Source organism: Alligator mississippiensis, chromosome 14 (genome assembly GCF_030867095.1).
Source record: "Alligator mississippiensis isolate rAllMis1 chromosome 14, rAllMis1, whole genome shotgun sequence".
In the NCBI taxonomy this organism is placed as follows: Eukaryota; Metazoa; Chordata; order Crocodylia; family Alligatoridae; genus Alligator; species Alligator mississippiensis.
The window spans coordinates 8,568,687-8,595,809 of record NC_081837.1 but is presented as its reverse complement, the minus strand read 5'-3'; the positions used below and the strand labels follow the sequence as shown (position 1 = coordinate 8,595,809).

The 27,123-nt window shown below is 43.4% G+C and overlaps 1 protein-coding gene across 3 annotated transcripts in view; it reads right to left on the bottom strand.

Moving 5' to 3' along the window:
• Positions 1-4,293: 4,293 nt before the first annotated feature.
• WSCD1 (WSC domain containing 1) overlaps positions 4,294-27,123 on the bottom strand; it is a 54,409-nt gene continuing 31,579 nt past the window's right edge. For all 3 annotated transcript variants that reach the window (XM_059717109.1, XM_006276441.4, XM_059717110.1), the window contains 4 exons: positions 14,005-14,182; positions 11,386-11,550; positions 7,889-8,089; positions 4,294-6,636 (listed from right to left, as the gene is read on the bottom strand). In XM_059717109.1, coding sequence (XP_059573092.1) covers positions 6,284-6,636; positions 7,889-8,089; positions 11,386-11,550; positions 14,005-14,182 — 897 coding nt within the window. In that variant the 3' untranslated portion in view covers positions 4,294-6,283. The remainder of the gene's footprint in view (positions 6,637-7,888; positions 8,090-11,385; positions 11,551-14,004; positions 14,183-27,123) is intronic.

The window sequence follows — 27,123 nt, the reverse complement described above, 5'->3', positions numbered from 1 at the left end:
TTGCCTCATTAGGGATGCTTCCTGTCGTCTGAAAACTAAGTAGACAGAGCCGTTCTTCACTGGGTTCAGGAGTATCATTAGAGTTGATAGTGAAGTAGTTCAGATAAAGCTTGGATATTTATCAACATGCTCCAAGTGCTCTGCACTGCTCCCAAGCAGCGACAAATACAGCTTAATTGACCTGTTTAGCCAGGTTTATGGCTGATTTCCATTCCAGATGTGACACCCAGGGCCCATAGATGAGGCTTGTGTCTTGAGCTACAGTAGAAAATGGGATATTCAATTAATTATTTGTGAGGTTGGCATCTGTCTGTGATGACTCCAATCTGTTACTTAACACATAGGGCCTCATCCAATGTTCATGGAGGTCAGTGAGAGGTTTTTCATTAACTTTAATGGTTTTGTGATCCATTTCATATGCAGAAGCAGTTGGCAAAGAAGTACCTACCCAATGTCCAGGAGGGCAACAAAGTGGTTGAGGGTGGGGTACATTCATTCCAGTCAAACAAACAGAAGGAAAATGTACCATCACCAACAGGAGATCAGAAGTACAGCTACCCCAGGCAGGTGGCCCACTCTTTCTGTGCTGTACTCTAGTTCTGACTATATATGGAGCCTAGATCGCCTATTTTTTTTTTTTTTAACAGTTCCCTCTCAGAAGAGCATATAGGTAGAACCATTGAACTCTGCATGATGGCATTTGCAGTAGATATGGCAAGAATAGGGCTCAGAAATAAAAATATCTGAGTGGCGTATTGATCCCATATTCCAGTTCCTTGTTTTTATTAGTCAGGTCTTGTCTATTAGGAAAAGCAACTATCAGATGAGGGCTGTAACTCTAGGCTGCTATCTTATACCCAGGCATGCTAATCCTGTTTTGTTTTATACTCAGTGGCTAGATACAGACATTAGACACAAACTGGTATAAGTGATCAGAAGCCAGTCTAAACCTGTAATGGAACAGAAGTTCAGCGTGCACAGACTGGTTTAAAAATGGCAGAACCTGGTCGAAGATGGACCTGGACGGGTGTAGTATCAAACTTTATCAATTTAGATTACCTCGGTCTATCAAACTTCTGCACCAAAATCTCCTCCAGATTCAATTTAGGTTGCAATCTGCCCGCATCCCAGACACCTTTGTGGGGGGCCCTCTCTTTCCTCCCCTCTCCTCCCCCCACAGGGCAGTGCGCTAGCCTTGAATGTACTCATTTGCTCCCGCCAAGTGCTGGGCCAGCCCTGCCCTGCCCTGCCCCTGGGCTGTTACAGCGATAACAGGATCCAGGATTGAGAATCATGCTGGGGTAATGGAGGAGGGGGAGCAGTGGCCCCCACCCCACAGGCACCCCGAGCTGCGCTTGCTCAAGTCTGGGCACACGCAGTGGGGGTCTCTGCTCCCCCACCTCTCACCCCTCCACTGCTGCCCAGCTCAGCTGTTGCAGGCAGGTGGGAACCAGGCCTGAGAGCTGCATGGGGCTGTCAGCAGAGCTGTGCAGCAGCAGTTGAGTGGAGTCGAGTGGAGGCCCCTGCTGCGTTGGCCCAGCTGTGGCCCTCCCCAGACCTGAGCAGGCACAGCTGGCAGACGCTGCCCCCCCTGCTGCCACTGACACCCGGCTGCTGGTAGGGGCAAGGCTGGGGAGAGATGCCGCTCTGGGAGGCCTGTAGGAATGCCCCCTGCCTTCTGGCCTCAGCCAGCTCAAACATCTGTGTGCCCATCCCACACTGAAGGGCGAACATCTGTTCCCTTTGCTCCCGATCCAATCTCTGCAGCTTAGAGAAACCTGAGTAGTTTGATTGATTCCACCTTGGGCTTTTTGAAGGTCTGCACCTAGCCACTTTGTGCTGCTATTTGTGATTGTGGAAGGTGCAGGGAACTGTGCTCCCTGAGTTGCTCCTCTTGCTCCGATGTTTATAAATAGCAGAAAAATAAAACTACAGGACACCCCCGTGAATACAGTAGATCACTGTAAGGCGTAAGAACCTACCAATTTGATAACTGTGGGGCCAAGGCCCTGGATCGACATTTGTCCCCTTCAGCTTCACTAGCTAAGTCATTTTAATTGTAGACTCCCAGAATAGCAAGCTATTGGAATGTGTGAAATAATGCATTTTGGCATGAGGAGCATTTTGGTGTCAAACTGTCGGTTTATTTTTTTGAAATGATATTAAAATCAGCATTTGCAAAAGCTATGCGAACACTGTGATAAGTGCATATGCACACGGTGTAGTTCCTGACTAAGGCTTGGTTAACTGCTGTTACTTTTTGAAACTTTGGCATGGAAAACACTACTGCATATTCATACGTCTTAGGCTTAATTTTAGCCACCTAGAGACTTCATTGTGGGATGCTCATATAATTAGAAAACTTCTGGATGAAAGCTGTTTTAACTGCTCTATTATTTCTTTTCACTTAGGGAGTTGAAATTATCAGAATGCTTTCATTTGCGTGTGTGCTGGGATGTCTTTGCTCTATAAAATTACGCCCCAAAAGACAAGGAAATCAGTAAAAATTAATTCAGGCCCTGTTAATATAATAGCAAATCCCATTTTCCTAAATGAGGGTCTTGACCTGGCCTTAACATACAAGATGCTCTTAGATGCACCAGTAGTCTCAGCAAGGCAAGGAAAGTCTTTCCATCCATGGAGTTAAACATATCAGCAAGTTTTGTGAGATGAGGATGGAAGTTGAATGAACACATCCCATATATCAGAACTCCAAAAAAGCAATTTTCGGTGGATGTCAAAATGTTCCCTTGGGTATTCTGGTGTCAATTTAAAAATTAGATTTCTTTGTGATTGACTTCAGTCAATGATAAAGGCAAAATTCAGTGCGTGTTTCAGTGTTTGTGTTGATAAATAACCACTTAATTTACCTTGGCTACTGAAGGGTATTGAGCTGTATGTATAGTCTCTTAAGGCATTCAGTACTGTTGCATAATTTGTTCTCCTTTGGCGTGTTAATTGTCATGGGGACAATGCTAAAAATAAGGACTAAAACATTATCTAAAACAAACAACCCTCCAAGCTTTATAATTTCCATGGATAACTGATTGTCCCTTTCTGCTGTTGGAATAGCATAAAATGGCCAGTGTAAATCAGGCAGGGTAGACTTGCACCTTGTCCCTGATTGCAACTAGAACCGAGCCCAGCTTGCAGGATTTCATGGGCTGGATTCCTTATTGTCCTGCACCACATGCACTCGTGCATATTAGTGTAAACTAGGCATAATTTACTACCAGTCTGAATTAGCAGAACTCTGTGCAATCTACTTTAGTGCAAAGCGAGAGCCATGGAGATCATAGCTCTGGTTATCAGTCTTTGCTGAAATGAGGAGGATAATGCTTTTTTTTCTTTTTCTTTTTTTTTTTTTGTTTGAAATGTGAACATTTTTGCTACATAAAGTAAGCTTCTCCCTCATTGTAGAATTGTACATAATCAGTGTTTCTTACAATCAACTGATTTTAACAATTGCTTCTAGGTTCATCACTTTTCTTATACTCGCTTTTGCTCTGACGTGAATTTAAAAATGGTTGTGTTGTAACCATTATGAAAAATGTGGTTTATACTACCAATACTGACACAGTCTTAATTATAGAGCTGCCTTGCAGCATCACTTCCACAACTTGAAACCGAATTGCGTTAACTCTGTGCTACCTGGCTGCACGTGTTCTCGGTAAACGCCGCTGCAGCTGAAAAGCTTGTTTCGTGGCAGAAGTGGGGAGTTAAAGGTTTCTAAACTACAAGGAGACCACTTGAGCCTACGCAAGGCATTTGATCTGCACAGAGACTTATTTCTAGTGCCTCAGGTTTCTGGGAAAAGAATAATTTGTACTTGCTACCCAAGTCATCTTCAGATTTGCAGCTCTTTCTTTATCAGCAGTGCTGTTACTCTATCAAGAGCTAGATATGGTCATGGATATAATGAGGATCTGTTGGAAAGAGTGCTGAAATCAATAGAAGACTTCTAAGTAAGTTGTTCATCTCTCTGTGCCATGGTTCCCCCATACATAAAATAAGGATAGGGTAAAATTTTGACCAGTAGTCTGCATCCCATTTTTAAGAGGTTCCTGAAAACAGGGGTCCTCCTGATATAAAACTGAATAAGAGGTGGAGAATGGACTCCCCTTGTCCCTTTCCAAACTAGATTTTCTTTCTTCTTCAAGCAAGAAACAGCCATCCACTTGTTTCTAGGGGAGACGGGATTCTGAATGCTGATTTCACGATACAGGGACATTTTCTAGAGTAGGAGAGAAATAAGACCATTGCATACACAACACAAAGACAGACAAATGCATATAACACATAAGCTGGAATGTGCTTGATTTACTATATTTCAAAGCATAAATGGTACATATTCAAAGGAGGTCCAGCTCCCTTCATATAAACTGCGTCATTGTTTTTTATTAAAATTAATATTTTCACTTGGGTTTTTGAGGATTTCTTTTTAATTAAATGTGAACGAATGCATCCTTGAGTAATGCAGTTTCAGGCACAACCCCAAAGCACTTAGGGCTATGTAATGTCTCTGAGCTTCACGTGTGGCTCCTGCCAACACTGAGGATGATGGTTTTATGCCTCCATTCAGGTGAGGCTTTCTCATCTAAATGCATGAAGCTAATTGGTGTCATGTGACTGCACATGTTCAAGAATGGAACATAATGACTGTAGGGAAATGATGGATTAAGAAAAAAAAAAATAAAGCACCATCCACCTTTCAGCGTACATCCACCATTGTTACATACTGGAACTACACTATCCACTATCCCAGAAGGAAAGTTACTTCACCTTTAATGCTAAATGACAGCACTAAAATGCTAGAGATGACTCCTGAGGAAAGTAATGAATAGCTTAATCTTTCTGTTTTATAGAGCTTAGACACGTAGACGAGACTTTTACCTTAAAAATGTTTTGCCTAAGAGACCAGTGTGCATACTGCGTGTCAGCATGCCAAGCAGTCCTCTTCACACCCCGTCCCTGTCAGCTGCACTTGTTCAAAGGACTCTGTTCTCCTCAAGGCCATCTGTGATCCATTCCCCAGTTCTCACACTTGGCTGGTTTTTAATATCTTAATTTTGGCTCCTCTCCGAATCTCCTTCCTGTAACGAAGCAGGTTCCTGACTCTTCAGAACTGTACGAGTCCTGGCTCACTTTTGAGACCAACTGGCTCACCAGACCCATCCTGATTCTCCCACAAGGTGGAGACCTGGTGGAGGCAGTAAACTTTGGACTTGGATATAAGACTCACTGGTAACAGAAGTTCACGCTTCCCCAACCTTGTTAAGGGTATGTATAAGGCCCTCGCCAAACCTGAGGTCTGTCTTTAGATTGGGGGCTGGATTGAAAGGGTGATATCATGGAGGTTTTTTCATCCTGTTACAGCAAATCCCCATTTCCTCCTGGTAGGACTTCTTACCTGTCTTGCTCAAGCTTGGCAACACACTAAAGGCTGAAGAACTGGCTTCAGCGTGTGAACCAGAGAAACAAGGTCTGCCCACACCCCGCTAGATTGCAGTAATATCTCCTCCAGCATGTTTGTTGGTCCTATATTGTGATCAAAGCCCGAAGTAAGTCTTGAAGCAGGCCCACCATGCAATACTGCAACTTCTGACAAGTCAGCGGGTCAGCCCAAGCATGGATTTTTAAAGTAAGCCTTACAAAAGCTTTGTCTGTCCAGAGAAGAGTTTGCTGCACGTGTATTTCTTTTCCCGCTGTTCCCCAACACAAATCATACAAACACAAGTCTACTTTGAGGTTGTAGGGTGGAGTGGACGGTGACTAAAAGGATTTAGGAGAAGGGGAGAGGGAAAACCTTTTCTAAGAAGAAAGCAACTAATTTTCGTAAATGATCGGATAAAAATATTTAGCAGACTTTGTGGATTTTTTTTTTTCTTACATAGATGTGAATTCCCAAATTGAAATACTGCAAAATCTCAAGCTACTCTGGGCAGGTACTGCTAGTAGTCAGAAAGGATAAGGAGGAGGAACCCTTTTCCAGAATTAGCAGCGCACAACTGTTAAATTCTTAGCCATTTATATAGGGAAGGACACACAGGCGGACACTAATAGCTTTTTGCCTTGGTTTATAACCCAATTTCCATCCTTCATTGCTTGCCTTTTGAAGCATTTAGTGCCCCTGAAGAACATCCAAGAGTGGAGAGAATTTGCATTCCTCAGCAGACTCCATGAGCATCTTTGCTTTTGCTGCTATAAAGCTCTGGTCTTTTTTTTTTCTTTTTTTTTCTTTTTTTTTTTTTAATTTTAAGCACGGCTAAGTGCTGTTGGGATATCATCTTGGAACATACTCTCTCGGCAGCCCTGTGAAGTTTCTTCCTTTCAAGGCTTCATCCACTGTCAGGATGTACCCATCGATAAGGTTTTTCATTTCCTGGGTGAATGGCTCAAAATCCTTCTGCCTAGCACCTGACCGCTTAAAATTCCCATCTCTGTTGTTTTCAACACACAGCAGCCGGTCCTCTGTCACGGTCGCATTTAGAAATTCCACCATTTCTTTCAGCTTGGGGATGAGGTTCTGTTTTAAGTCTTCGTAGTGAATGACAAGAAGATATTTTCCATATTTTAACCAGTCTAAGACGTGAGAGGCCCACCATGATGCGTAGCTGTTTACAAAGTCTGGCCATTCTAAACATTGGGGAAAAGATGGGGGGAAAATTAGATGATTTTAGTCATACTACTACTATTTTCTCAAGCTTTTTCCTGGTATTACAAAGATGGGGAAAATAACGGTCCCACAGTATTAGCTCTAATTCAGGGGTAGTCAACCTGCGGCTCTGGAGCCACATGCAGCTCTTCAGAAGCTAATATATGTCTCCTTGAATCTTTGCACAAGCACACGGTGACCAGCTTCCAAATGGTCGCCATGTGCTTGTGCAAAACCCACCAAACGGAAACTGGTCGCCATGTGCTTGTGCAAAGATTCAAGGAGATGCATATTAACTTCTGAAGAGCCGCATGTGGCCCCAGTGCTGCAGGCTGCCCACCCCTGCTCTAATTTGTGACCCTACAAACTTCAGGGAGTGATTGGATCATCGGAGCTTTTCTTTTGCTTGAAACGGCAGTAAAAAAAAAAAAGGCCCTTTTGACCTTAATTTAAGGAATTCTCTCTTGTAACATACTTTTTGTGGTTGGTTAGTTTTAAATGAATAATCTTTTCATTGTAGGGGATGTATGGGTTTAGGGTGAATAGAGGCCATGTCAAAGATCCCTCCCCAAAAAGCCTGTGTGACTTGCCAATCCCTAATTTATAATGCTCGGGATGCACAGGAGGCAAAGTCTGAACATACCGGCGTATTCTGTGGGGACACGGGTGTTATATAATTCAGTTCATCAGCCATGCACTAAAAAGGGAATGACACGCTCACATGCTCGTTAAATCTTTTCATGTGGCTGATGAACACAGGTTTCACATGTACCCTGGTCTTTATTTACCTGTAGTACAGCAGCACCTGTGATGAGCTTTAAAATATCCCCCAGAAAAGTCTCGGATTCTACCATATCCTTGAAACCTTGCATTGATTTGTTCGCAGCTGTTAACTACTGCAAGGGCAAATTGTCTGCGTAGCGCAGATGCTGAGGAAATGGGCTGAATACAAAGATGCTATGCCAAGAGAAAATCCCTCTGCCAAGGTGTAAAATGCCATGGTCTGTACTACAGCTTTAGTTCTGCGGGAGTCTTGTGACAGGGCATGTTGCTTGCTGCTAAAGGATTGCTAAAATTCAGACCTGAGGGTTGTGGAGGCCTATCTCTGCTTAAGACCCGATTCAAACCGCAGCTCTCGCTGACTTCAGATCAGGCCTTCGCCAGCAGCACCTTACATTTGTAGCTTGGTTGAAGCCTAGTGTAGATGCTGGTTAGCAACAGGTGGAAGGTTACCTTTGCTCTTCCAGTTCCGGTCTGTGGCGTATCCCAAGTGGCCGGCATACTTCCGATTGAATTCTGCCATGAGAGATTTGTACGGGTTCCTTATCAACAAAATGGCAGAGTCGAACATTTCAATCTCTCGCTTCCCACTTTCGTGCGTCTTCACGCAGATAGTCCTCCTGCTTCTCCAGTGATCTTTTTCTCCTTTGAAGCCTGTTTTTGTTTAAAACATGAGGTTACCAGATTTAAAACATGGCCAGGTTGTGCATTATAAAGCGGAATCTAGAATGGTACAAAATCTGGATGAAACCGAGGGATGATGCGATTTTGTACCTAGGGCATCCGACTGAGACCCGGAAGATTTGGACTCCATTCCTGGCTTTTTTGATGACCAGCTGTTCATCTTATTATTTGATTCACTGTCTGCCACAGTAATATCCTATGCCATATCAGGACCACCTTTCTGCTGCCTCAAAATTAATACCTAAACATACAAATATAGGGCGGAAAGGGACTTCAGGAGGTCATCTAGTCCACTTCCTGCATCTCAGCCTAAGCCATCCTGGGAGTGAATTTATCTAAGTTGCACTTAAAAACTTGACGGCCCCTCTATCTGTTTATCTGCTCCAGTGCCTAACTACCCTTGTAGTTAGAAGGTTATTCCTAATACCCAACCAAAATTTCCCTTGCTTTAGTTTAAGACTGATATGACCAATTCTGTCCACTGTGGACAAAGAAAATATTATTGTCCATCTTCTTTATAACAATCCTTTTTGTATTTGACAACTATCATCCAGTTCCCCTCTCCCAGTCTTTTCTAAACTAAAAAGCCCCAGTGCTGTGCATTTGTTCTTGAATTTCATCCTACTACTGTTGGATTATTTCACCAATTTATCAAGGTCCCTTTGAATCCTAATCCTGTGCTCCAGAGTATTTGTTACTCCAGTCATATTGGTGTCATCACCCTTGGGCAATCCTACTTGGGATAACCCAGGCATAGCTGTGCCATTGGTCTATTATGAGTGTTTCTCATACTTCTGGTCTTTGCTTGGTTGCCACATGGCGCTGGGGGGAATTTTCCTGTCTTGCTGTTGTCAGGCTTTCTTTGGTTGGTTTTTTTTTAAACTTTGCTTGGAAACGCTGGGTGCTGGCTGCAGCCAGGGCTGGGGATTTTGACGGATGTGTGCCAGTGCTCCCATTGGGGCTTAAATGCAGATGTGCCTGGTGTAAAGGTCTTGCCCCTCCACTCTGATACAGGTCAATTGCCATATCTGTGGTCAGGAAAGAATTGTACCCCATGGGGTCAGATTGGTACAGATTGTGGGAGGTTTTACCTTCCTCTCATGCGGGGTGGGGGAAATGGGGTGGCCCTCTTCCTTGGATTTCCTGAGTGACTTTTAACAACCTTTGCAGCAGGAGGACATTGGTCATTGTGTCAGAGTTGATTGTAGGCTTGCTAATAGGTTAGCCAACAGATCTGTATAGGATGGTTTCAATAGGGATGATCCTGCCTCAGGCAGGGGGTTGGACTAGATGGCCTCTGGAAGTCCCTTCCAGCCCTACTTGTCTACAATTCTGATGCCGCCTCCCAGTTGCACACTGAGGCATCGATGACTACTCTTTGAACATGATGATACAACTAGATAAGCACTTGCCTTACATCTAGACTGTGTTTCTTTACCTTACCTGTGAGAGTGTCAAGGGAGGCAGTAACAACTTAAATGGGACTAACGTGCCTAAGGCCAAGATTTTTTTTTAAGAGCAAGTTGTGATCATTGTGCATCTGTTTCTGGGTAATCAGAGATGTCTTTTGGAAAGCCTGTTCTCTTTCCCCTGCTCCCCCAGCCTCAGAAAAAGGTTTACTACTTTCTTCAAGGTTTCTCTAGCAGATACCCAAAATCATGAATCAGCTCTAGAAAATCTTACTGTACATCCTTTGGTGCCTTCAAATCTCATCCCCAAATTTAGCAAATGTTTTGCTAAAAATGTATTTTTATAGGCCAGATCTGAAGAAAGGACTAAAAAAGCTTGTGTGTGTGCGCAAGTGAGGAAAAGCCAACAGTGATGGAAAAAAAGGCAGGTGTAATTTCCATCATGGTTAGCATCAATCAAAGGGAAGTCTTGCTCAAGTCTTGCTCTTGGAAGCTCATGCATCTCTGATTCAGTTAATCTACATCTCTACCTTGCCTTCTCCAGTGGTGGAAACAGTATGCTCACTTGAGAATCTATTTTTGATTTCACAAATCAGAGCGAGCCTTTTATTCAGGAAAATACTCAAGAAGCAGCATTTTTTTTTTTTTTGTATTCTATTCAACCAGTCTCTTTTTATGCTACGTTGTGTGAGATTTAATTTTTATCAAGTATGTTTATGAGTAATGATAATCTTATTCATTCCAAACAAAAGTGTCAGAACAAGGCCACGTACAGGAATTCATTTTTAATGGCAAGAATTTCTCCAAAACTGAAGCATACATGTGCTCCGGTCCCCTGGCTAGAGCGCTGAACAGGTGGGGTCTTCAGCCAGGAGGCACTACAAGGCTGCTTCCTGGGCTATTTCTGCTCATAGGTCAGCCCTCCAGAGGACAGTCTGTCCTCTTCCCTGCCTGGAAAGGAGGCAAGGTGTCAATAGGCAGCCCCCCAGGTTTTAAATCACCTTGTCTGCAGCCCAGATGGGCTGTCCTTGGGGTAATTTAAAGCCAGAGGCACAGAGAAGCAGGGCTAGGGACAGCTTTCCTCACCCTGGGTCCTGGCTTCCCAGCTTTTAAATCACTGCATGCACCACCCAGCTGAGCAGCCCACACAGCATTTAAAACCTGTGGGGTGGCGAACTGGGGTGAGGATAGCAGCCCTGGCCCTGGTTTCTAGCCCCTGGGGATTTGAAATCCTCACTTCCACTGCCCAGTGAGGTGTCAGGGGTGGCATTTGCAGCCCAGAAGCTGGCTTTGGGGACAACCTCCCCCAGCCTGATTCCTGATTGCTGGGCTTTGTAGTCCCTGCCCCACTGCCTAGCTGAATGGCAGGGGTGGTATCTGAAGCTTGGGACCAGGAGCTGGGTTTGGGGGTAGCCTCCCTTAGCCCAATTCCCAGTCCCCAAGTGATGCAGTACCCACCCCTGCTGCCCAGCTAGGTGGCTGGGACAGCAATGGAAAGCCATAGGGGCCAGCAGAGCCCCCCACCTCTTCCCTAAACCAGGAACTACCAAGTTTGGGGAAAAGGCAAGGAGTTGTGGGGCAAATCCCCCAGCACCTTCCCCAAACTTAGGCAATCCTTGGTTTGGGTAAGAGTCAGGGAGCAGAAATTCTTTCACAAGACCTAGTTGAAACCTGGAAGATCTTCTGCCAAAAGAGGCACTTTTTTCCCTGAGAGAAATTCAGTGAATGCTTGTTGGCTTCTTATTTCTACCAGAAGAATGGTGTTTCTCCCAATAGAAATGTAATGTTTGCACATGGTCCAATAAGACTTGTGTATTAAAACTGACTTTTGTTGTTGCGCCTCTCTGACGACAATACCTTTGTTATACAGGGTCCCATCAAAGTAATAGCTTCCAGTGTAGAATCCCGTGGCATGTTCTATTAGATGACGAGCCCACGTATTACCAGCCCCAGGAAAACTCGACAGAGCAACAAACACTTTGGATTTGGTTGTCAGGAACTTCCTGTCTGTGCATCGGGTGTCTGTAAACACAAAATGTATTTCAGTGTTAGCATAGTGTCCTCTTAGTAATTTTACTGAGAGCTATTGATTACCTGGGTTGCTGCTTCATTTTCCCGTTTATAGCAGAGGACATTAATTTGAGTTCAGCAGTGATTCAGCTACTTCCAAAAATTAATTCAGCTTTAAGAGGCCGAAGAGATTATTCTTACTACAGGTTTTCATTGGCTTTGTGTTAAGCAACACTTTGTTAGAAGAACTGTGGCAAACTGTTGTACTTGCCAGCAAGTTGAGGTAAAAGCTCCTTCATGATTGTTTGTTAACAGCTATTTGCCTGGCAGGCTAGCTCTTCACTGAAAGCCTGAAGGTGCCATTATACCTGCAAATCAAAAGCTTTATAGGGAGTGCCTCCTTCTGAAATGAACTGGAATTCAGTTAAACCTCTTCTATGTGATTTTTAAAAGGGGCTGTGTTCGTTAAGCATGCAACTCGCATTTATTTCCAGTTAGCATTAAGCACCTAATTTCCATAGATGCCTTTGAGAATCCTAACCGTGGTATTTTGGACACCATTAGAAATTGAAATTGTAAGGTAACCGTATGTCCTGGATTGGCTGGGACAGTCCCAGATTTCAGAAGCTGTCTCTGTGTCCATCATTGGAAAAAAAATAGATATGAAAGTCCTGGATTGGTCAAAAAAGTTGATAGGAAAGTTCAGTTTTCTCTAGGGAGACCAACCAATGAGCTGATCCCTGATCTGGACTCTGCTGGGCTGTGAGTGGAGTCTCTGGCCCAGTAGAGTGAGGGAAAAGGAACTGCAGGGTCATTGCCCAGCCCTGCTCCTGGGAGCTTTGGGTGGGTTGGGGCTGCGTGTGATTGATCTTCCCCACCCTGCTCTTGGGAGCTGGGGCGGGGGGAAGGTGTATGTACACATGCCATGCTGCACTGTCCTGTCCTGCCCGGCCCCACTCCATGGCATCCTCCACATCCCAGATTTCCTTCAAATTATTACGGTCACCCTAGTGATAAGAAATATACAGCAAGAAATGAGAACCAACTTTATCTTTAGTGAAAATTCAAAAAGAATGTGGAAAATGGATTTACATTTTTTGACTATTTTTCTATTTTTGCAGCACATTCTTATTAATGCCTGGGATCAAGCCAAAGCTATAAAGTGCTAGAATGCTATGAGGGTGTCTGCTCTTCTTTTATTTCCAGCCTAAGTGGAAGCAGGAAATGTTGGAAAGCTCATGGGGGGGGGGGGGGAAATCTTCTGCTTAGATTCTACCTACAGCCTTTCCTTGAATCTGAGAGAGGGCCAAATCATCAGATGATGTAAGTAGGGACCTTCCATTGACTTAAAACTTCAACTGGTGCAAGTCATTGAACCTTAAAACAAGGGGCCTTGAGGGATTCATAGTAATCAAGATAGAAGATGAGCCAAGAGACAGCAATTTTAGTAGCAATGAAAGCTAGGAAGGTCAGATTTTGGCAGTGATGAAGTGGTGGAGCTGATGTGAGAAATTGGGGAGAGGGCAAATGAATGAAGAGTTAAATATACCAGAGATTGTGACGTGAGGGTATGAGTTTAGTGACTTTTCAGTGTGAACAGGGAGCTAAAGCAAAGGAGTGAAATGATGCGAGAGGCTAAGCATTTGGATTTTGGAGAAAATGAGTTTGAAGAGGCAGTTCATTGGTGCTATTTGCTTCTGTGAGTTTGGGACAGACAGAAGAAAGGGGCAGTGGGTGAAACCATGAAATCAAAGGACACCGCTTGGAAAGAGATGGCTGAAATTTTCAATTGAACCACTTATTTTGGGTGCCTCGCTACTTAGGTACTCAGCCCAAGATACCTTAAATGGGTCCTGATTTTTTTTTTTCTTCAGACGGTAAGTTTTCAGTATTTTCTCAATAGCAAACCATTCTAAGGCTACTTTAAATCAGGCACCTCCAACCACCTGTTCTCATCTACCTTTAAGGCTACTGTGTGTACAGGACCACGGACAGGACCCAGAGAAGCTGGTGAAGAGAGGGAAGGGAGGTGCTGAAGGGAATCGCCTGCTAAAAACCAGGGAAATTGGAGCCCTTGGAACCACAATGAGGAAGGGAGAATAATGTCATCAGTAACTGTGCGGACATGACCAGGAAGAACAAGGTGGGAGAAAACAGCAAAGACCTTAAAGCATTTCAAAACCATACATTCAGGAAATGCTTTTCCTGGCACTGAAATGAAGCCATCGCTAAGACAGAAAACAGAAGCTTTTTTTCAGCAGCTCATGATAAAGCCACAAAACAGTTTGGCCAAAGGTAAAAAAAATGGTCATCACGTGCTACAGAAACTACAAGGATAATTTAGAAAGAGGTAGGCAGAAATTTTCTGGCTAACCCCCTCTATGACCAGTTGGTATATATGAGTGTAGTTTTTATTGACTTCATGGATCTACACCCAATAAGGAACTGACTGGTTACAGCTTTTACCTTGCACTGGAGTCTGGTAGACATGACAATAATTTTCCTCTCTTGGCACTTTGACTGTGCTGCTGATATTCTGCAGCCTATTACAGAACAGCCTGTCCATGCTGTCGTGAAGTGTGAAGTGTGTGGTGGGGTATCCGCAGTAGCATTTTGGCCCGCTGACGACTGCCAGGGGAAATTCCTATTGAGCGGGGGAAAAAAATGGTTAGCTATGTAAATGCCACAACAGCAACAATCTTCAGAGAATGCTGTTAATGTAGGAGCAAACATACATCTTTGGAAGGGAACTAGAAGGAATGATTGCGTATTGTTTTTCATGTGGGCTTGGAGTTGGAGCCCATATCATGCAGTGGCTTTTTTCTGAAACATGCACTTGTTGAAAATTTTCCACTGAAACATTTTCCAGTCCTGTTTGCTATAACATTTAAGGCTGGAAAGGACTATTGTGGTCTTCTGCTCTGACATTTTACAGAACCTAGGCCTTACAATTCCACCCACTCACTTCTGCAGTAGAGGAAATTACCATATTTACTCAAATACAAGACATAGTCTTCCCTCCTCTTACAATTAATAAATACAAGACGTAGTTTTCCCTTATCTTATAATGCATACAAAGAAATCGCACTACATACAACGTCTAACATTAAGCTTCTGCCAAAAGCACCATGTGCTCAGCAATGGAAATCAACGATGAAGCTGATTAAATGGAGCCAACACTGAGCATGACTCTAAAACACATGGTCCACATAGGGCAGACATGCTGATGGGGAATTTTTTTTTTTGTGGCCCTTAAAAACAATGGTCAGGTGTTTCCTCTGCATGGAACTGGCACTAAGTCTGGAGTATTGCAATACCAGGCCAGTATTGGGGGGGGCCTGAGCCAGCCCTGACACCTTCTTGGTGCTAAAAATGCTATGTGTGATCTTAGTCTGAAAGGCCAAGATGCTGATGAGAACCTAACTTTTTTTTTTTAATAATATATTTCATGTTCCAAGTCAAATGAGCTAAATCAGTTCCAAATCATACTGACTGAGTAGAATACAATTGTTTCAAAAACTGTATAGATCGAGTAGAAAGAACTCAATCGTTCTAAACACCATGTATGGCGCTATAACCAGCAAGCATCCTTCATCCCAGACTCTCATCCTGGGATTTCAGATACTCACAAATCCATTGGGAGGCATCCTACATGCAGGCCCAAGCCCACAGGACTCAGGATTCAGATGCCTCTACTAGGCTCCAGCAGGGGGGAGGGACCACAAGGATAGATTAGTGCAGCCCATCTGAATAAGCCACATGGTAGTGCCTGTTTAATCACAGTCCCCCTCACTGCTGATTCGTTTTTGTTTTCCAGTCATGGTGAGCCACAAAATTGCATAAGGTTCACCCACAATCCCCCTGTTAGCCCTTTGCTCAGCCTGGCCCATATGATTAGAGCGGCCTCAGCCTCATTGAGGTGAAGTCGAACCAAGTTGACCTGTGCTTTATCTGCGTATACATTTTTGGAGAATCCCAGGACTTGACAAGAGCACCCAATTCCAGTTGTGAGTGGGGGCTAATTAGCACATGCATCCTTAGTAGGGGGTAACGAGTGCGCACACCTACTAAGAAGTACTGAGCTGTGAGGTCACCATGGCTTGCCGTGCTGCTGACTCTTGTGGGACCCAGCTCAGTGAACTATGTAGTAAATCACGAACCTTTGGCTTTGGCCCAATATCATGCGTAATTTCTACTACATACATGTAGGTGCCAAAGTGCTGCTCAAAAGTGTCATTTTGGAGTACCTGTGTGAGAATTTGCAGCAGTTTCAAAAAAAGTAACATGCATCAATTGTGGATAAACTAAGTGCATGGGTAGCATATGCACGTTGCTACAGCCACGTTACATTTCAAGGACTGTGTTTTCAGATTTGCTCCTCACTTCCACCTGCTTAGGGAGAGCAGGGTCTGACAGTAAAGAGAGGGGGAATGGGCTGCCAGGGAAAAAAAACTTGGGGGGAAGCAGAAAGTAAAGACCCCCAGATCTATTTTCCCCTGCTATAGCAGTGGGAGGGGAAAATATTCAAGGCAAACCTCCAATAATTAGATTCTGTACCTGAGAAATTATAACAATTTATGAATTTTCCATACATAGAATTCAACTGGGGGGGGGGGGGTTGTCTTCTATTCAAGTAAATAAGGTATTCTTTGTAGAAGTCAACAACCCTAATCGCAATAACTTGATACTGAAATACAACATGCAGCTTTTAGAAAGGCATCCACCCATGGCATTTTTAAAGCCAATGTCACATCATCAGTTGATACAAAGCATCATGGCTCAGGTTAATGTTAATGCAGCCTGTGTGGAAGAAGCCTTGGACTGCAAGAATTCCATTTTCAGGAAAAAGGATTGGGGGAAAGTAGGGGGACCAGATTAAGTGCTAAAGCTATTTACAGGAATAATCCAAGACCACAAAGAAGGAACCTTTCATAGTCTGATTCATTCTCACGTTGAAGAACAACAGTGTTTTCCAAGAGGTTTTGCATATCTTTTGGGAGGGAGTCCCCAAGGCTGCTGCATAATAAGCAGTCATTTAAATACAAAACCGAGCAGTTTGGTGCAGAATATTGGGCGCGTTTCTTGATGTTGCCTTTTTAACAATCCTTAAAAGAAGCAAAGTAACAGCCCATGTGGGCTACTGCCAGGGATTGCAGAACCAGTGTGGGGAGGTCTGCGGTACCATAGGCACAACAATATTCCTGGTGTTACAGGGATACGATAAGGATAACAGAGGACAGTGCTTTGTCCCTGTATACTCATCCTAATCATAATAACCTCTTGTTTTTTTCCAGGTGCGTGCAGTGTTTGCTTTTATGGTGCCTAGTACCTAGATATGGGAACCACACTTGAAATGGGGCCTCCTTATGCTGTGGTTTTAGTGCATCCCCGAACTTTAGTTTAGCCAAAAAATGAAACAAGTCTAACTTGTCCTGGCTTAGCTTCAGCTACCCCAGGGTAACTGTGGGAAGAGAAACAGTTCACATCATCTGTTCTGCTTCTGACAGCTTGTAAAACTGTCCATTTCTTACGCTTGGCTGGGTGAGATTAGAATTGGGTCTTGCGTATCATCAAAAAGGATCCTTTTCTTATTTTAGATTTAAAATAATAGTTTGAATTTGATTAAAAATTAAAATCAAAGTTGACTTTTCCTTATGCTCTCCCACTGCTCAGATAATTGCATTTAACTTGCTAAACAAAAATGGAACAAGACCAACTCACTTCACTGCACAGAGCCAGTGATGTTTAACTGTGGGCAGCTTAAATGTTATAATCTTTCAGAACAATGTATTTAGGACAATATAATCCCTAAAATGATACATATATTTTTTTTCTGACCATTTTTGGAATTGTCCATGTCAAAAAAAACAAACCCACAACTTGAAAATGTCAGAGTATTTATAAACATTTTTTGGGATGTGATGTTTTAATGTTTGTATTTTCCATGAAACAATTTAAATATTTTTAAATGTTCTTCTCTTACCTGAAAAAGATTAAAAAAAAAAAAAGAAAAAAAAATGATTGAGGCATTGTAGTTCATGTTGAATATTTTTCCAACCTAAAACAATGTTTTTTTTAAGTGTTAACAAACTGAACACTCAATTATTCATGGATAACTATTTGCATGGAATTGTGTGGGTGTGGGAGGTGTGTGCACATATGGGAGAAGCTAAATGGCAATAACAGAGGGGTTGGAAGAAGCTAAGAGGGTTGGTGGAGCATACACAGGGCTGAATTCCACCAGTTCTGTTGCAGTGGCTTGCTAAGCTGCCATGATCTTAACATTTTTAAAAAAGGCCTTTAAAAATCTTCTTGAGTCTAGAAGCGCGTGACAAAACTGCCGAGTGGTTTATCTCTCGCTCTCCCCCATGTGCTCATCCTCTGATAAGGAGTCAAATACAACGTGTGCGCCATCTGTGCCCAAACAACCAACATTTGCTTACTGAGTGCGATATGAGATTGTCAAAAAGTATTTACAGATTTGATCCAAGGGCAAAATTGTCCTGCTTCTATCTGCACAGAGAGGGTCCTCCCCTCACTTTGCTATGTATCAGTGTTTTTCTGCTGGTAAATTCATAAACTTCCTCTCCCCCCATGTTCAAACTGGAATAAAATATCACCATTTTCTGAGCAATGCAGCACCAGAAAAACATGACTCTGAGACGGGTCCATTTGTAGGCAGACGTAGTAAAGAAACCTGATTCTCTGTTGCCTTGCCTTGTGTGCAACCCCATTTTTACCAATGTGTGAAATGCTTGTATTATGAGCTTCATACTGTTTTACAGCCTCGCGGCCTTGTAAATGACCACACCAGGTTCAGGGGAGTGAAAAAATAGGCTGTGTTTAAGCCATGAGATGTCTGCTTCAGTTCTCACCTAGGCCAGTTTTGTAGTGATGTGGCTCCACAGACTTCCATAGTGATTTCTCTTCATTGCTGGGTGTTGGTATTTTGTGACATAGGCTGAAGTCTTGCCCGTTCTATGCTGGGTTCTTGCCTCCGCAAAGAAGGTATAGAAATCATGAGATAATTGAAAGCATGCCTGTACTTGCTTTGCCTACCAGACAGTAGGGCTGTGTGAAGCTTTGGTCCCTGATTTGATCTGGCCTGATTTGGTGGCTGAATCTACGAATCCAACTTGAATTGGAGGAACCTTTAATCCCTCCGAACCGAATAGGAACCCTCCAAATTGATTTGGAAAGAATCGATGATTCAGACAAAGGCACAGCTTTAAATGTTTTTTTCTACATACCTCTAGGTAACAGGTGGCTCGTGAATGCTGCGATGCTGGGGCGGATGGAGTGTCCCATAGGAGCATGGGTGGGGGCTCCCCAGTGCACTCGACAGCAGACCCAGAAGTGGACCAGAAACACTTCCGGTCCACTTCTGGGCCTGCTGGGGAGTGTGCTGCCCCCCGGCTCAGTTACTAGTGCCTCCTGGTTTTGGGGAAGCACCCGGGATCCCCTTGCAGCTGATTGCCAAGCGTGGGGGGGAGGGGGGAGGCCCTGCATGCTCCCCGGAAGACCTGGAAGTGAACTGGAAGAATTTCTGGTCCGCTTCCTGATTCAGCGCCGAACATGCAGGGGCCCCTCCCCCCTGCACTCCTGTGGGACACTCCATCTGCCCCAGCATTGCAGCGTTCACAAGCCACTGGTACCTCAAAGTATGTAGAAAAAACTTTTAAAGCTGTGTCTGTGTCTGAAGCACTGATTCTCCGAATCGGCATCACATCTTCAGATTCGGATTTGGCCGAATCGAATCAAGGACAGCGATCTGAATCAACGAATCAAATCACTGTCCCTGATTTGGGTCGAATCTGAATCAAATAGGGCCCACTTTGCACAACCCTACTAGACAGGCAGGCTGAATTGGGAAAATGAGCATGCGTGTTTATTAGAGACTTTAAACCCACGATGGGGAAGAGAAGGGTAAAAACTGTTTAGTCAAACCTTAGATCCAAACCAAGATGCAGGGAGAAGCCATTCTCAAGTTTTGTTTTAATGAAATGTCCTTTCTGGGCTAGGGCCTGTGGTTGAGGGGTAAGTTATGCATTCTCTTTATGCATATGTATAAATTAACTAACAAGCAGAATGGCTATAGAAGGCTCTATGCTCCTACCCAGAGTATCCTATTCTAAGCAAGCACTGGTGCTTCTACTATATGAAATGAAGAATACATCCCCCATCATCTTTGCTCTTTTTCTTAGAGAAGCTGCTGGGGATAAAGCATTTTGTCTCTTGGTGACCTTCAGTAGCTGCTTCACTAGGATTCATAGATGTTAGGGTCGGAAGGGACCTCAATAGATCATTGAGTCTGACCCCCTGCATAGGCAGGAAAGAGTGCTGGGTTCAGATGACCCTAGCCAGATGCCCATCTAACCTCCTCTTGAAGACCCCCAGGGTAGGAGAGAGCACCACCTCCCTTGGGAGCCCATTCCAGACTTTGGCCACTCTAACTGTGAAGAAGTTCTTCCGAATGTCCAATCTAAATCTGCTCTCTGCTAGCTTATGGCCATTATTTCTTGTGAATCCCCGGGGCGCCTTGGTGAGTAGAGTCTCACCAATTCCCTTCTGCGCCCCCATGATGAATTTATAGGCAGCCACAAGGTCGCCTCTCAACCTTTTCTTGCAGAGGCTGAAGAAGTCCAGGTGCCCCAGTCTCTCCTCGTAGGGCTTGGCCTGCAAGCCCTTAACCACACGAGTGGCCCTTCTCTGGACCCTTTCCAGGTTATCCGCATCCCTCTTGAAGTGCGGCGCCCAGAATTGCACTCAGTACTCCAACTGCGGTCTGACCAGCGCCCGATAGAGGGGAAGTATCACCTCCTTGGCTCTGTTTGTCATGCACCTGCTGATGCACGATAAAGTGCGGTTAGCTTTTCTGATGACTTCATCACACTGACGACTCATATTCATCTTGGAGTCCACTAGGACTCCAAGGTCCCTTTCCACTTCCGTGCCACCCAGCAGGTCATTCCCTAGGCTGTAGGTGTGCTGGACATTTTTCCTCCCTAGGTGCAGCACTTTGCATTTCTCCTTGTTAATTTGCATTCTATTGTTTTCTGCCCATTTGTCCAACCTGTCCAGGTCTGCCTGTAGTTGTTCCCTGCCCTCCGGTGTGTCCACTTCTTCCCACAGTTTTGTATCATCTGCAAACTTGGACAGAGTACACTTTACTCCCTCATCCAAGTCGCTGATGAAGACTTTGAAGAGTATCGGTCCAAGGACCGAGCCCTGCGGGACCCCACTGCCCACACCCTTCCAGGTCGAGACCGACCCATCCACCACGACTCTCTGGGTGTGACCCTCTAGCCAATTCGCCACCCACCGGACTGTGTAATCATCCAAGTCACAACCTCTTAACTTGTTCACCAGTATGGGATGGGATACCGTATCGAAGGCCTTCCTGAAGTCTAAGTAGATGATGTCAACCCCTACTCCTGCATTCAGGTGTTTTGTAACCTGGTTGTAAAAAGAGACTAGATATGGAGGTAGGAGACGTGATGCTGGAATGCAGATGCCCGTGCTCTTTCAACCTGGGTGCGAAGTTAACATGAATGCCTGGTTTTTTGTGTGTAGATTTTAGCCTGTTGTGAAAGATATTCCTAATAAGCTTGGAACTGGGTTTTACTCGCTCCTGATTTGTACAGTTGGCTGGCCTGTCCCATAGAAAAGTGGGGAAAAACCTGTCAAGCCAGTCTATTACCATAGTTCAGGAAATGCTTCCCCAACCATATAAAATGTCAGCTGCCTTGCTCTCTCTGAGGGTATATTTTAGTCACCAATTTAGGCTTAGCATGCAGAGTGCATTTTTCATTAAAGTGTCAAATCTTTGCACAATTTGCCAATCGCAAAGAGAAGCAAAGATGGTAACTGAGTTCCTTCCCCCATTCCTTTGATGCCATTGACATTTAATATGATGGCAATTTTTAAATCAGAAGAAGATGATCTCCCCTTCAACTGTTTGAACTGCTTTGTTTCATCAAGTATATTAAACTGTCAAATCTTTGTACATTTGCAAAATGACTGGAGGATTTCAGATAATGTTGCTTTATTTACAGCATTAAGGTTTCAGCAACATGACTTGATTCTGAAAATGTAGGGCAATTTTCAGTCCAGTAGGGAATTTCTAAGAACCTATTTCCATAGAAATTAAATATATATGCATCTTTTTTCTGGCTTAAACACGTGTTGGGGAGAGAGAAGGGAGGGAGGGGGAAGAATCTGGCTTTATCCATTAAAAATTATCAGCAAATATGCTGCAACTTGGTGTGCACACGACAGTAGTTCTGGGAAACGCACCAGGTGGCCAGGGCCAGGTATAAAGCCTTGATTATTTAGGTTTAGTGCATAGTTTATGCAGGAAATAAAATGATTGCAAAATAATGTATTCAACTTTGACTTTCAGGGTTTCATCAACAAATATAATCCAGCCACATTCTGCCACACTCGCTCATCTTGTGCAGCAACATAGGCCCAGTCCAGCAAAATACTTAATCGCATGCACAACTTGAAGCAGAAGAGCATTCCCACTAAAATTCAATGGGTTTCATTCTCCACTGCCTTATTACAGCTCCAGGTCAGCAAATCAACTCTGAAATAAATCAGTGGGATTACTTGTTTGAAGCCAGGCATGCATTTAAGTGATTTTGATGGATCAGGCCTTTCCATCTGTATCATGCTACTAAAATGAATGGGACTTCTTGAGATATGTTGGGAATAAAATCTTGGCTCTGTTCAAGTTAATGGTAGCAAAGAACAAGTTCTGCCATTCAACTTGGTGAAAAGTGGCACAAGCAAACACTTGGGGCATTTGTACACGTGCTCGGGAGGGGGGACGGGGGCGTTTTTATTAGAGTGGCTCGAAGAGCTTCTCTAATTTAAAGTGCCCAGAGTGTCACATACATCAGCTGAAAAATGATGAATGAGCTTTCGTTAAAGGGCCCCTGCCTCCACTTTTCAGCATGGGGATGCTGATGCACATGATGCTGGAGTCTGCCGGAGTGCAGTAATGACTGTGCTAACAGTAATGACTGTAATAACAGCGCATTGGAGCAGCCTTGCTGGACGTCTGTAGGTGCCCCTAGTGCTCAGCTCCTGCAGACTCGGGCTTCAGTTTGCTCAGTTTTAACAAATATGTTTGCATATATGAAATCCTCTGAGGATATCCACATGGATACAACAACTAGCTTGTGCAAATATGTGTAGGATCAAAGCTCAAAAACGCTTGTTACCCCTGTGATTAGCTCTTACGTACACCAATAGATTCAGTGATATTGGTGTGAGTAAACGCTTATGAGGAGGCTGTAACATGGGCTAGATACATTGTTGTTTGCTTTTTTACATCATATTCTTCAACATTTCCGTACCTGTATCCCAATTCAGTGCTGTGGAGCTTTTTCTTTTATTATAACCCATTCAAACAATGAGAGATCACTATTTAAAAAACACCCAATTAATTTGACTCTGAATTAATAGTAGGCCTATGGTATAGCTTACTGTAAACCAGAGACAGCTGAATCTGTCCCAAAGCTACAGAGAAATTCATGAACAGAAGCAGTACTAATCTTGGAAAGAAGTTAGTCTCTCAAGTGAAAATGATGGATATGTCTTGTTTAGAGAATAAGCATGCTCGTTTTGCAAAGAAGTTAGACATCATTTATCAGGCTTCTGTCAACCTGACTTGTTCTAAGTGGGAAGGGAACAAGGAACATACCTTTGAAATTAATCCATCCCCAGAAATAATAATAATATTAATAAAAAGTTTCTCCAAAGTTGTAAACTTATCATCTTAAATGATTGTGCTGTGTGTAGCACAGTGATGCCCTGACCCTGCATTAGTTTTTGACAGCTAAGGGAATACAAATGAAGCTGCTGGAGGCACGATGACTTATTCCAGTTAAGCATCTCATCCGGTTGTTGCTGTACTCAGTTAGGACACCTTCCAGCTCAAGTCAATGGAAAGATTCCCACCAGCCTTGGTGGGAGTTGAATACTTTTCCATTCATTATGTAACCTATTCATGTATTAGCTATATCTTGAATCTGAATGAAAGGGGGTCCACTTTTCAAGTCTGGTACACACTTGAGAAACAGCAAGCGGCATCTCAGAGCCAGTCATTGCCAGGTTTGCAGACTGATTTTTGCTGTTCGCTTATGAAGATGGTAAGCCCTTCTGGTCAGGACTTGGCAGATTTTCTCGGTAACACTGATACTACCATATTTTCTTGAATATAACCTCTGAATACAATATTGCTTCATTTTGAAAGACAAAATGAAGAAAAAGATGTTTCCAGAGTTATTACAACTACATAGAGCAAGGACAGAGCCCTTCACCTAACCGCACCCACTCCCCTGCTTAACTAAAGCTGAAATCCTAGCTGTTCCTGAAGACTGGTCCCCATGGGTATATCTGTGATATTAAAAAGAGTCTCCAGGGCTGTGAAATAGAGGGGGAGACCAGAATCGGCAAACAGGCAGCAAAAATGTTGTAAGAAAGGTTATCTTGATCAGTGGAAAAACACATTACTAAGGAGAGGTAATTGCTAACACACATGGAGTGATGAACTATGAGCTATTCAGTCATTTGATTCCCTCAGCGCCTGAATAGTAGTGCCACAGCTGCTGCACTGTGCAGCAGGAATCAAAGCAGAGTACTTCTATACCTGGCAGAAAATCAATTCCCCTGCTTAATATATGCACCCCAATTTTGGGGGGAAAACTTCGTGTTTGTGAGAAAAGGCAATATTCATATACATCAGTTGACTTGTAAACAGGTCAGTTATTTAAGATACGAAATGAAATGAGCCATCGTGTGTTGATTTTAATACCAAGTTGGCTTGTGAGAAAATATGTATGGAAGTGATGGCTCATGGCCAAGTTATTTGGCACTGAAATATTCATGACACTCTATGTTACTGGGTGATAATGGGCTGCTATTGTCATTGTTGTGTTAATAAATAAATTGATAATTAGGGTACTTAGCATGTTTTATCTAAAGTTGCTCCGTCAAAGTTGTATCTAAATGCTTCCAAAGGTAGGCTCTAACATTTCGCATATTTAATGTACTTTATAAGGATGACAAACAAGTTCTATATTAATTAATTCTGCCTCTCATTTGCACATTACCAGGCTGTTTATGTACCTGTCTAACTTTAGGCATTCAGGTAGTCTCGCTGAAAGGCTACTGACCTAACCAAAATACCCATTAAATTAATGGGACAAGTCTTTTAAAAGTAATGGGCTGTGTTCTCAAAGGGTGTAAAATGGCAGCGCTCCATTGACTTCAACAGGAGCTGCTTCACTGAGTTTAATGCAAGCTGCATTGATTTGTACCAGCTGAGAATCTGGCCAAATTATTTTTCAAGGCGCAACAGCCATTATAAGGAAAAGTTAAAATACTGTGCGAGGTTTAATTTTGAGAAATACTTTTGAAGCTCAAAACCATCTTTTCTGTGCATATTCCATGCTCCCATTCTGGGATGTGTTTGTCTGTGACCAGATATTCTCCTTAATTTACATTTAATTTATTTTTCATCACTTTAGTAGTAGTAGTGTTAGTATTATTAGTAGTAGTATTTTGCCCCTGTGCAGTTTTTTCCTGATTAAAGGGAAGAGTGTTAAACTATCTGTCTTCCACAAAGCTAAGTGTTTTAGCCAAACCCGGCTAAAACAGGGTCCCTCCCATTTCCCCCCAAATGCTGCCCCTTACAAGTGTCCAAAGAAAGTGAGCACAAAAAACTGAACTGCCCAAAGAAAAACAAATATAGCACCAGGAAACTAGGGCTCCATGGTGCTAGACACTCTACAAAAGCATAATAAAATGCAAGCCCCTTTCCAGAAGATTTACAAACTAAGTAATTCTTTCAGAAGTCATTGAAAAATGCAAATGAAGATAATAGCAAAGGTGTCCCCACCCCCACTCCCCTCTGCATTATTCACTGAATCCTAATATCATTGAGCTTTCTCCATTCACACTAACTGAACCATGAAGAAAACGCTGCTGCTACTACATCGGCATTTGAGAACAGAAGAAAAGCCAGCCGGGAGGGTGCGGGGAAGGCGGGAGTCAAACTTGTGAAAGTGTAGTGCTGTTGTTTATGGTGTCAAGAAGCGTTTGGCTTGAAGGTAAAAAGCACTATTACTACACGCACACATGCACACACACACACACACGCATGCACACACACGCACGCACTGAACACTGTAATACTCCAAATGGTGTGTAATCAGGAGAATCGCAGCTAGAGATTGTGGCTTGTCAGTTGATAAGATGCATGGCTTTACCAGCCTTTCTGCAGACTCTCTTTGCAAATGCTTTCCCATATTGGTCATTTTATATATGAAAATGGTAGCTTAAAGGGAAAGAGATAAATGGAATTAACTTCCCTCTTCTTTATTGTCTGTACAAACATTAAGCAAAGATATTGTGCCTTGTTTTGTTTTCTGCCTCTTCCTTTACAACTAATAGTGAATTATGGCAGCCCCTTTTTCTAGCTCAGATAAATAGGCCAGCCTGCTGGGGCAGACGGGAGGGGAGGGGATGAGAGATGGTGCATCCTCCCTAAACCAGGCTAACTTTGCCCAATTAAGTGGAGCATTACCCCCAAAGGTGTCACCCATCTGTCCATTTCCATCCTGCTAAAGGCAAACAGATTATCACCCGCTTCCCCACTGCCTCTCCATGGTAATGTAAGAGCCACTTCGTATATAAGCTACTCCAGGATAGCTGCACATCTGTTTTGTCCCCTGATCCTTCTGTGATTTATATCAGTATATGAACCAGTGTAAATTATGTGTGCATTTGTCTGTGATCACAGGTTCAAGTTCCTTTCCATTGTTAAGCAATAAGTCAGTAGCAGAGCTGAGAAGAGAATCTCACAGTGCTGATGGCCAGTTTCCTGCTGGGTCCCAGGCATTCAGTATAAGGTACTAAACATATGAATCCAACAGCTGTGATGGTTAACCAACACAGCAATTCTTCAATAGTGTTTTGCAACTGCTGTACTGAGGAGGTGGCAAACAGGATATCTTGTCTGGAAAAAAACTTCCCACTCTGCGTCATGGGAGAAAAGGCAGTAACATTACTCTACCTAGTAATTATGAAGATTTGTTTTTCATGCCTTAATAGTTTTAATCAATTTTGTGTTAGTAGAAGACAAAGTAATTGAATGTTTGGTTTAGTGTGTGCAGCTGGAGTGTGGATTTAGGCTAAATCTGACCACAAAGTGAATCTTGCTCTGCACAAAGATGAACCCCCCACCTGGGAAATAAAACCACCAGCTCCTCTAAGCAGAAAGGGGCTGGGATCAAATACTCCACTCCATTGAGCTAGTTTAAGTCTGTTCAAGTCAATGAAGTGAATTACACTGCCTTCGACCTGTTATTGAAGACTCAGGCCCTGTGTGTTCAGTCCACAAGCCAGTAAATACGTGACAACCCTTTTGTCACTGCCGTGTACCCTGCAAAGTCGCTTTTCATAGTAGAAGAGGCACCAAAGCATGTGTAAATAGGTGTCTCCATTATGTATCTGGAACTATCCCTTTGAAGCATAGCCAGCCTGCTTATTCCTACTGTGTGTTCACCAAATCCC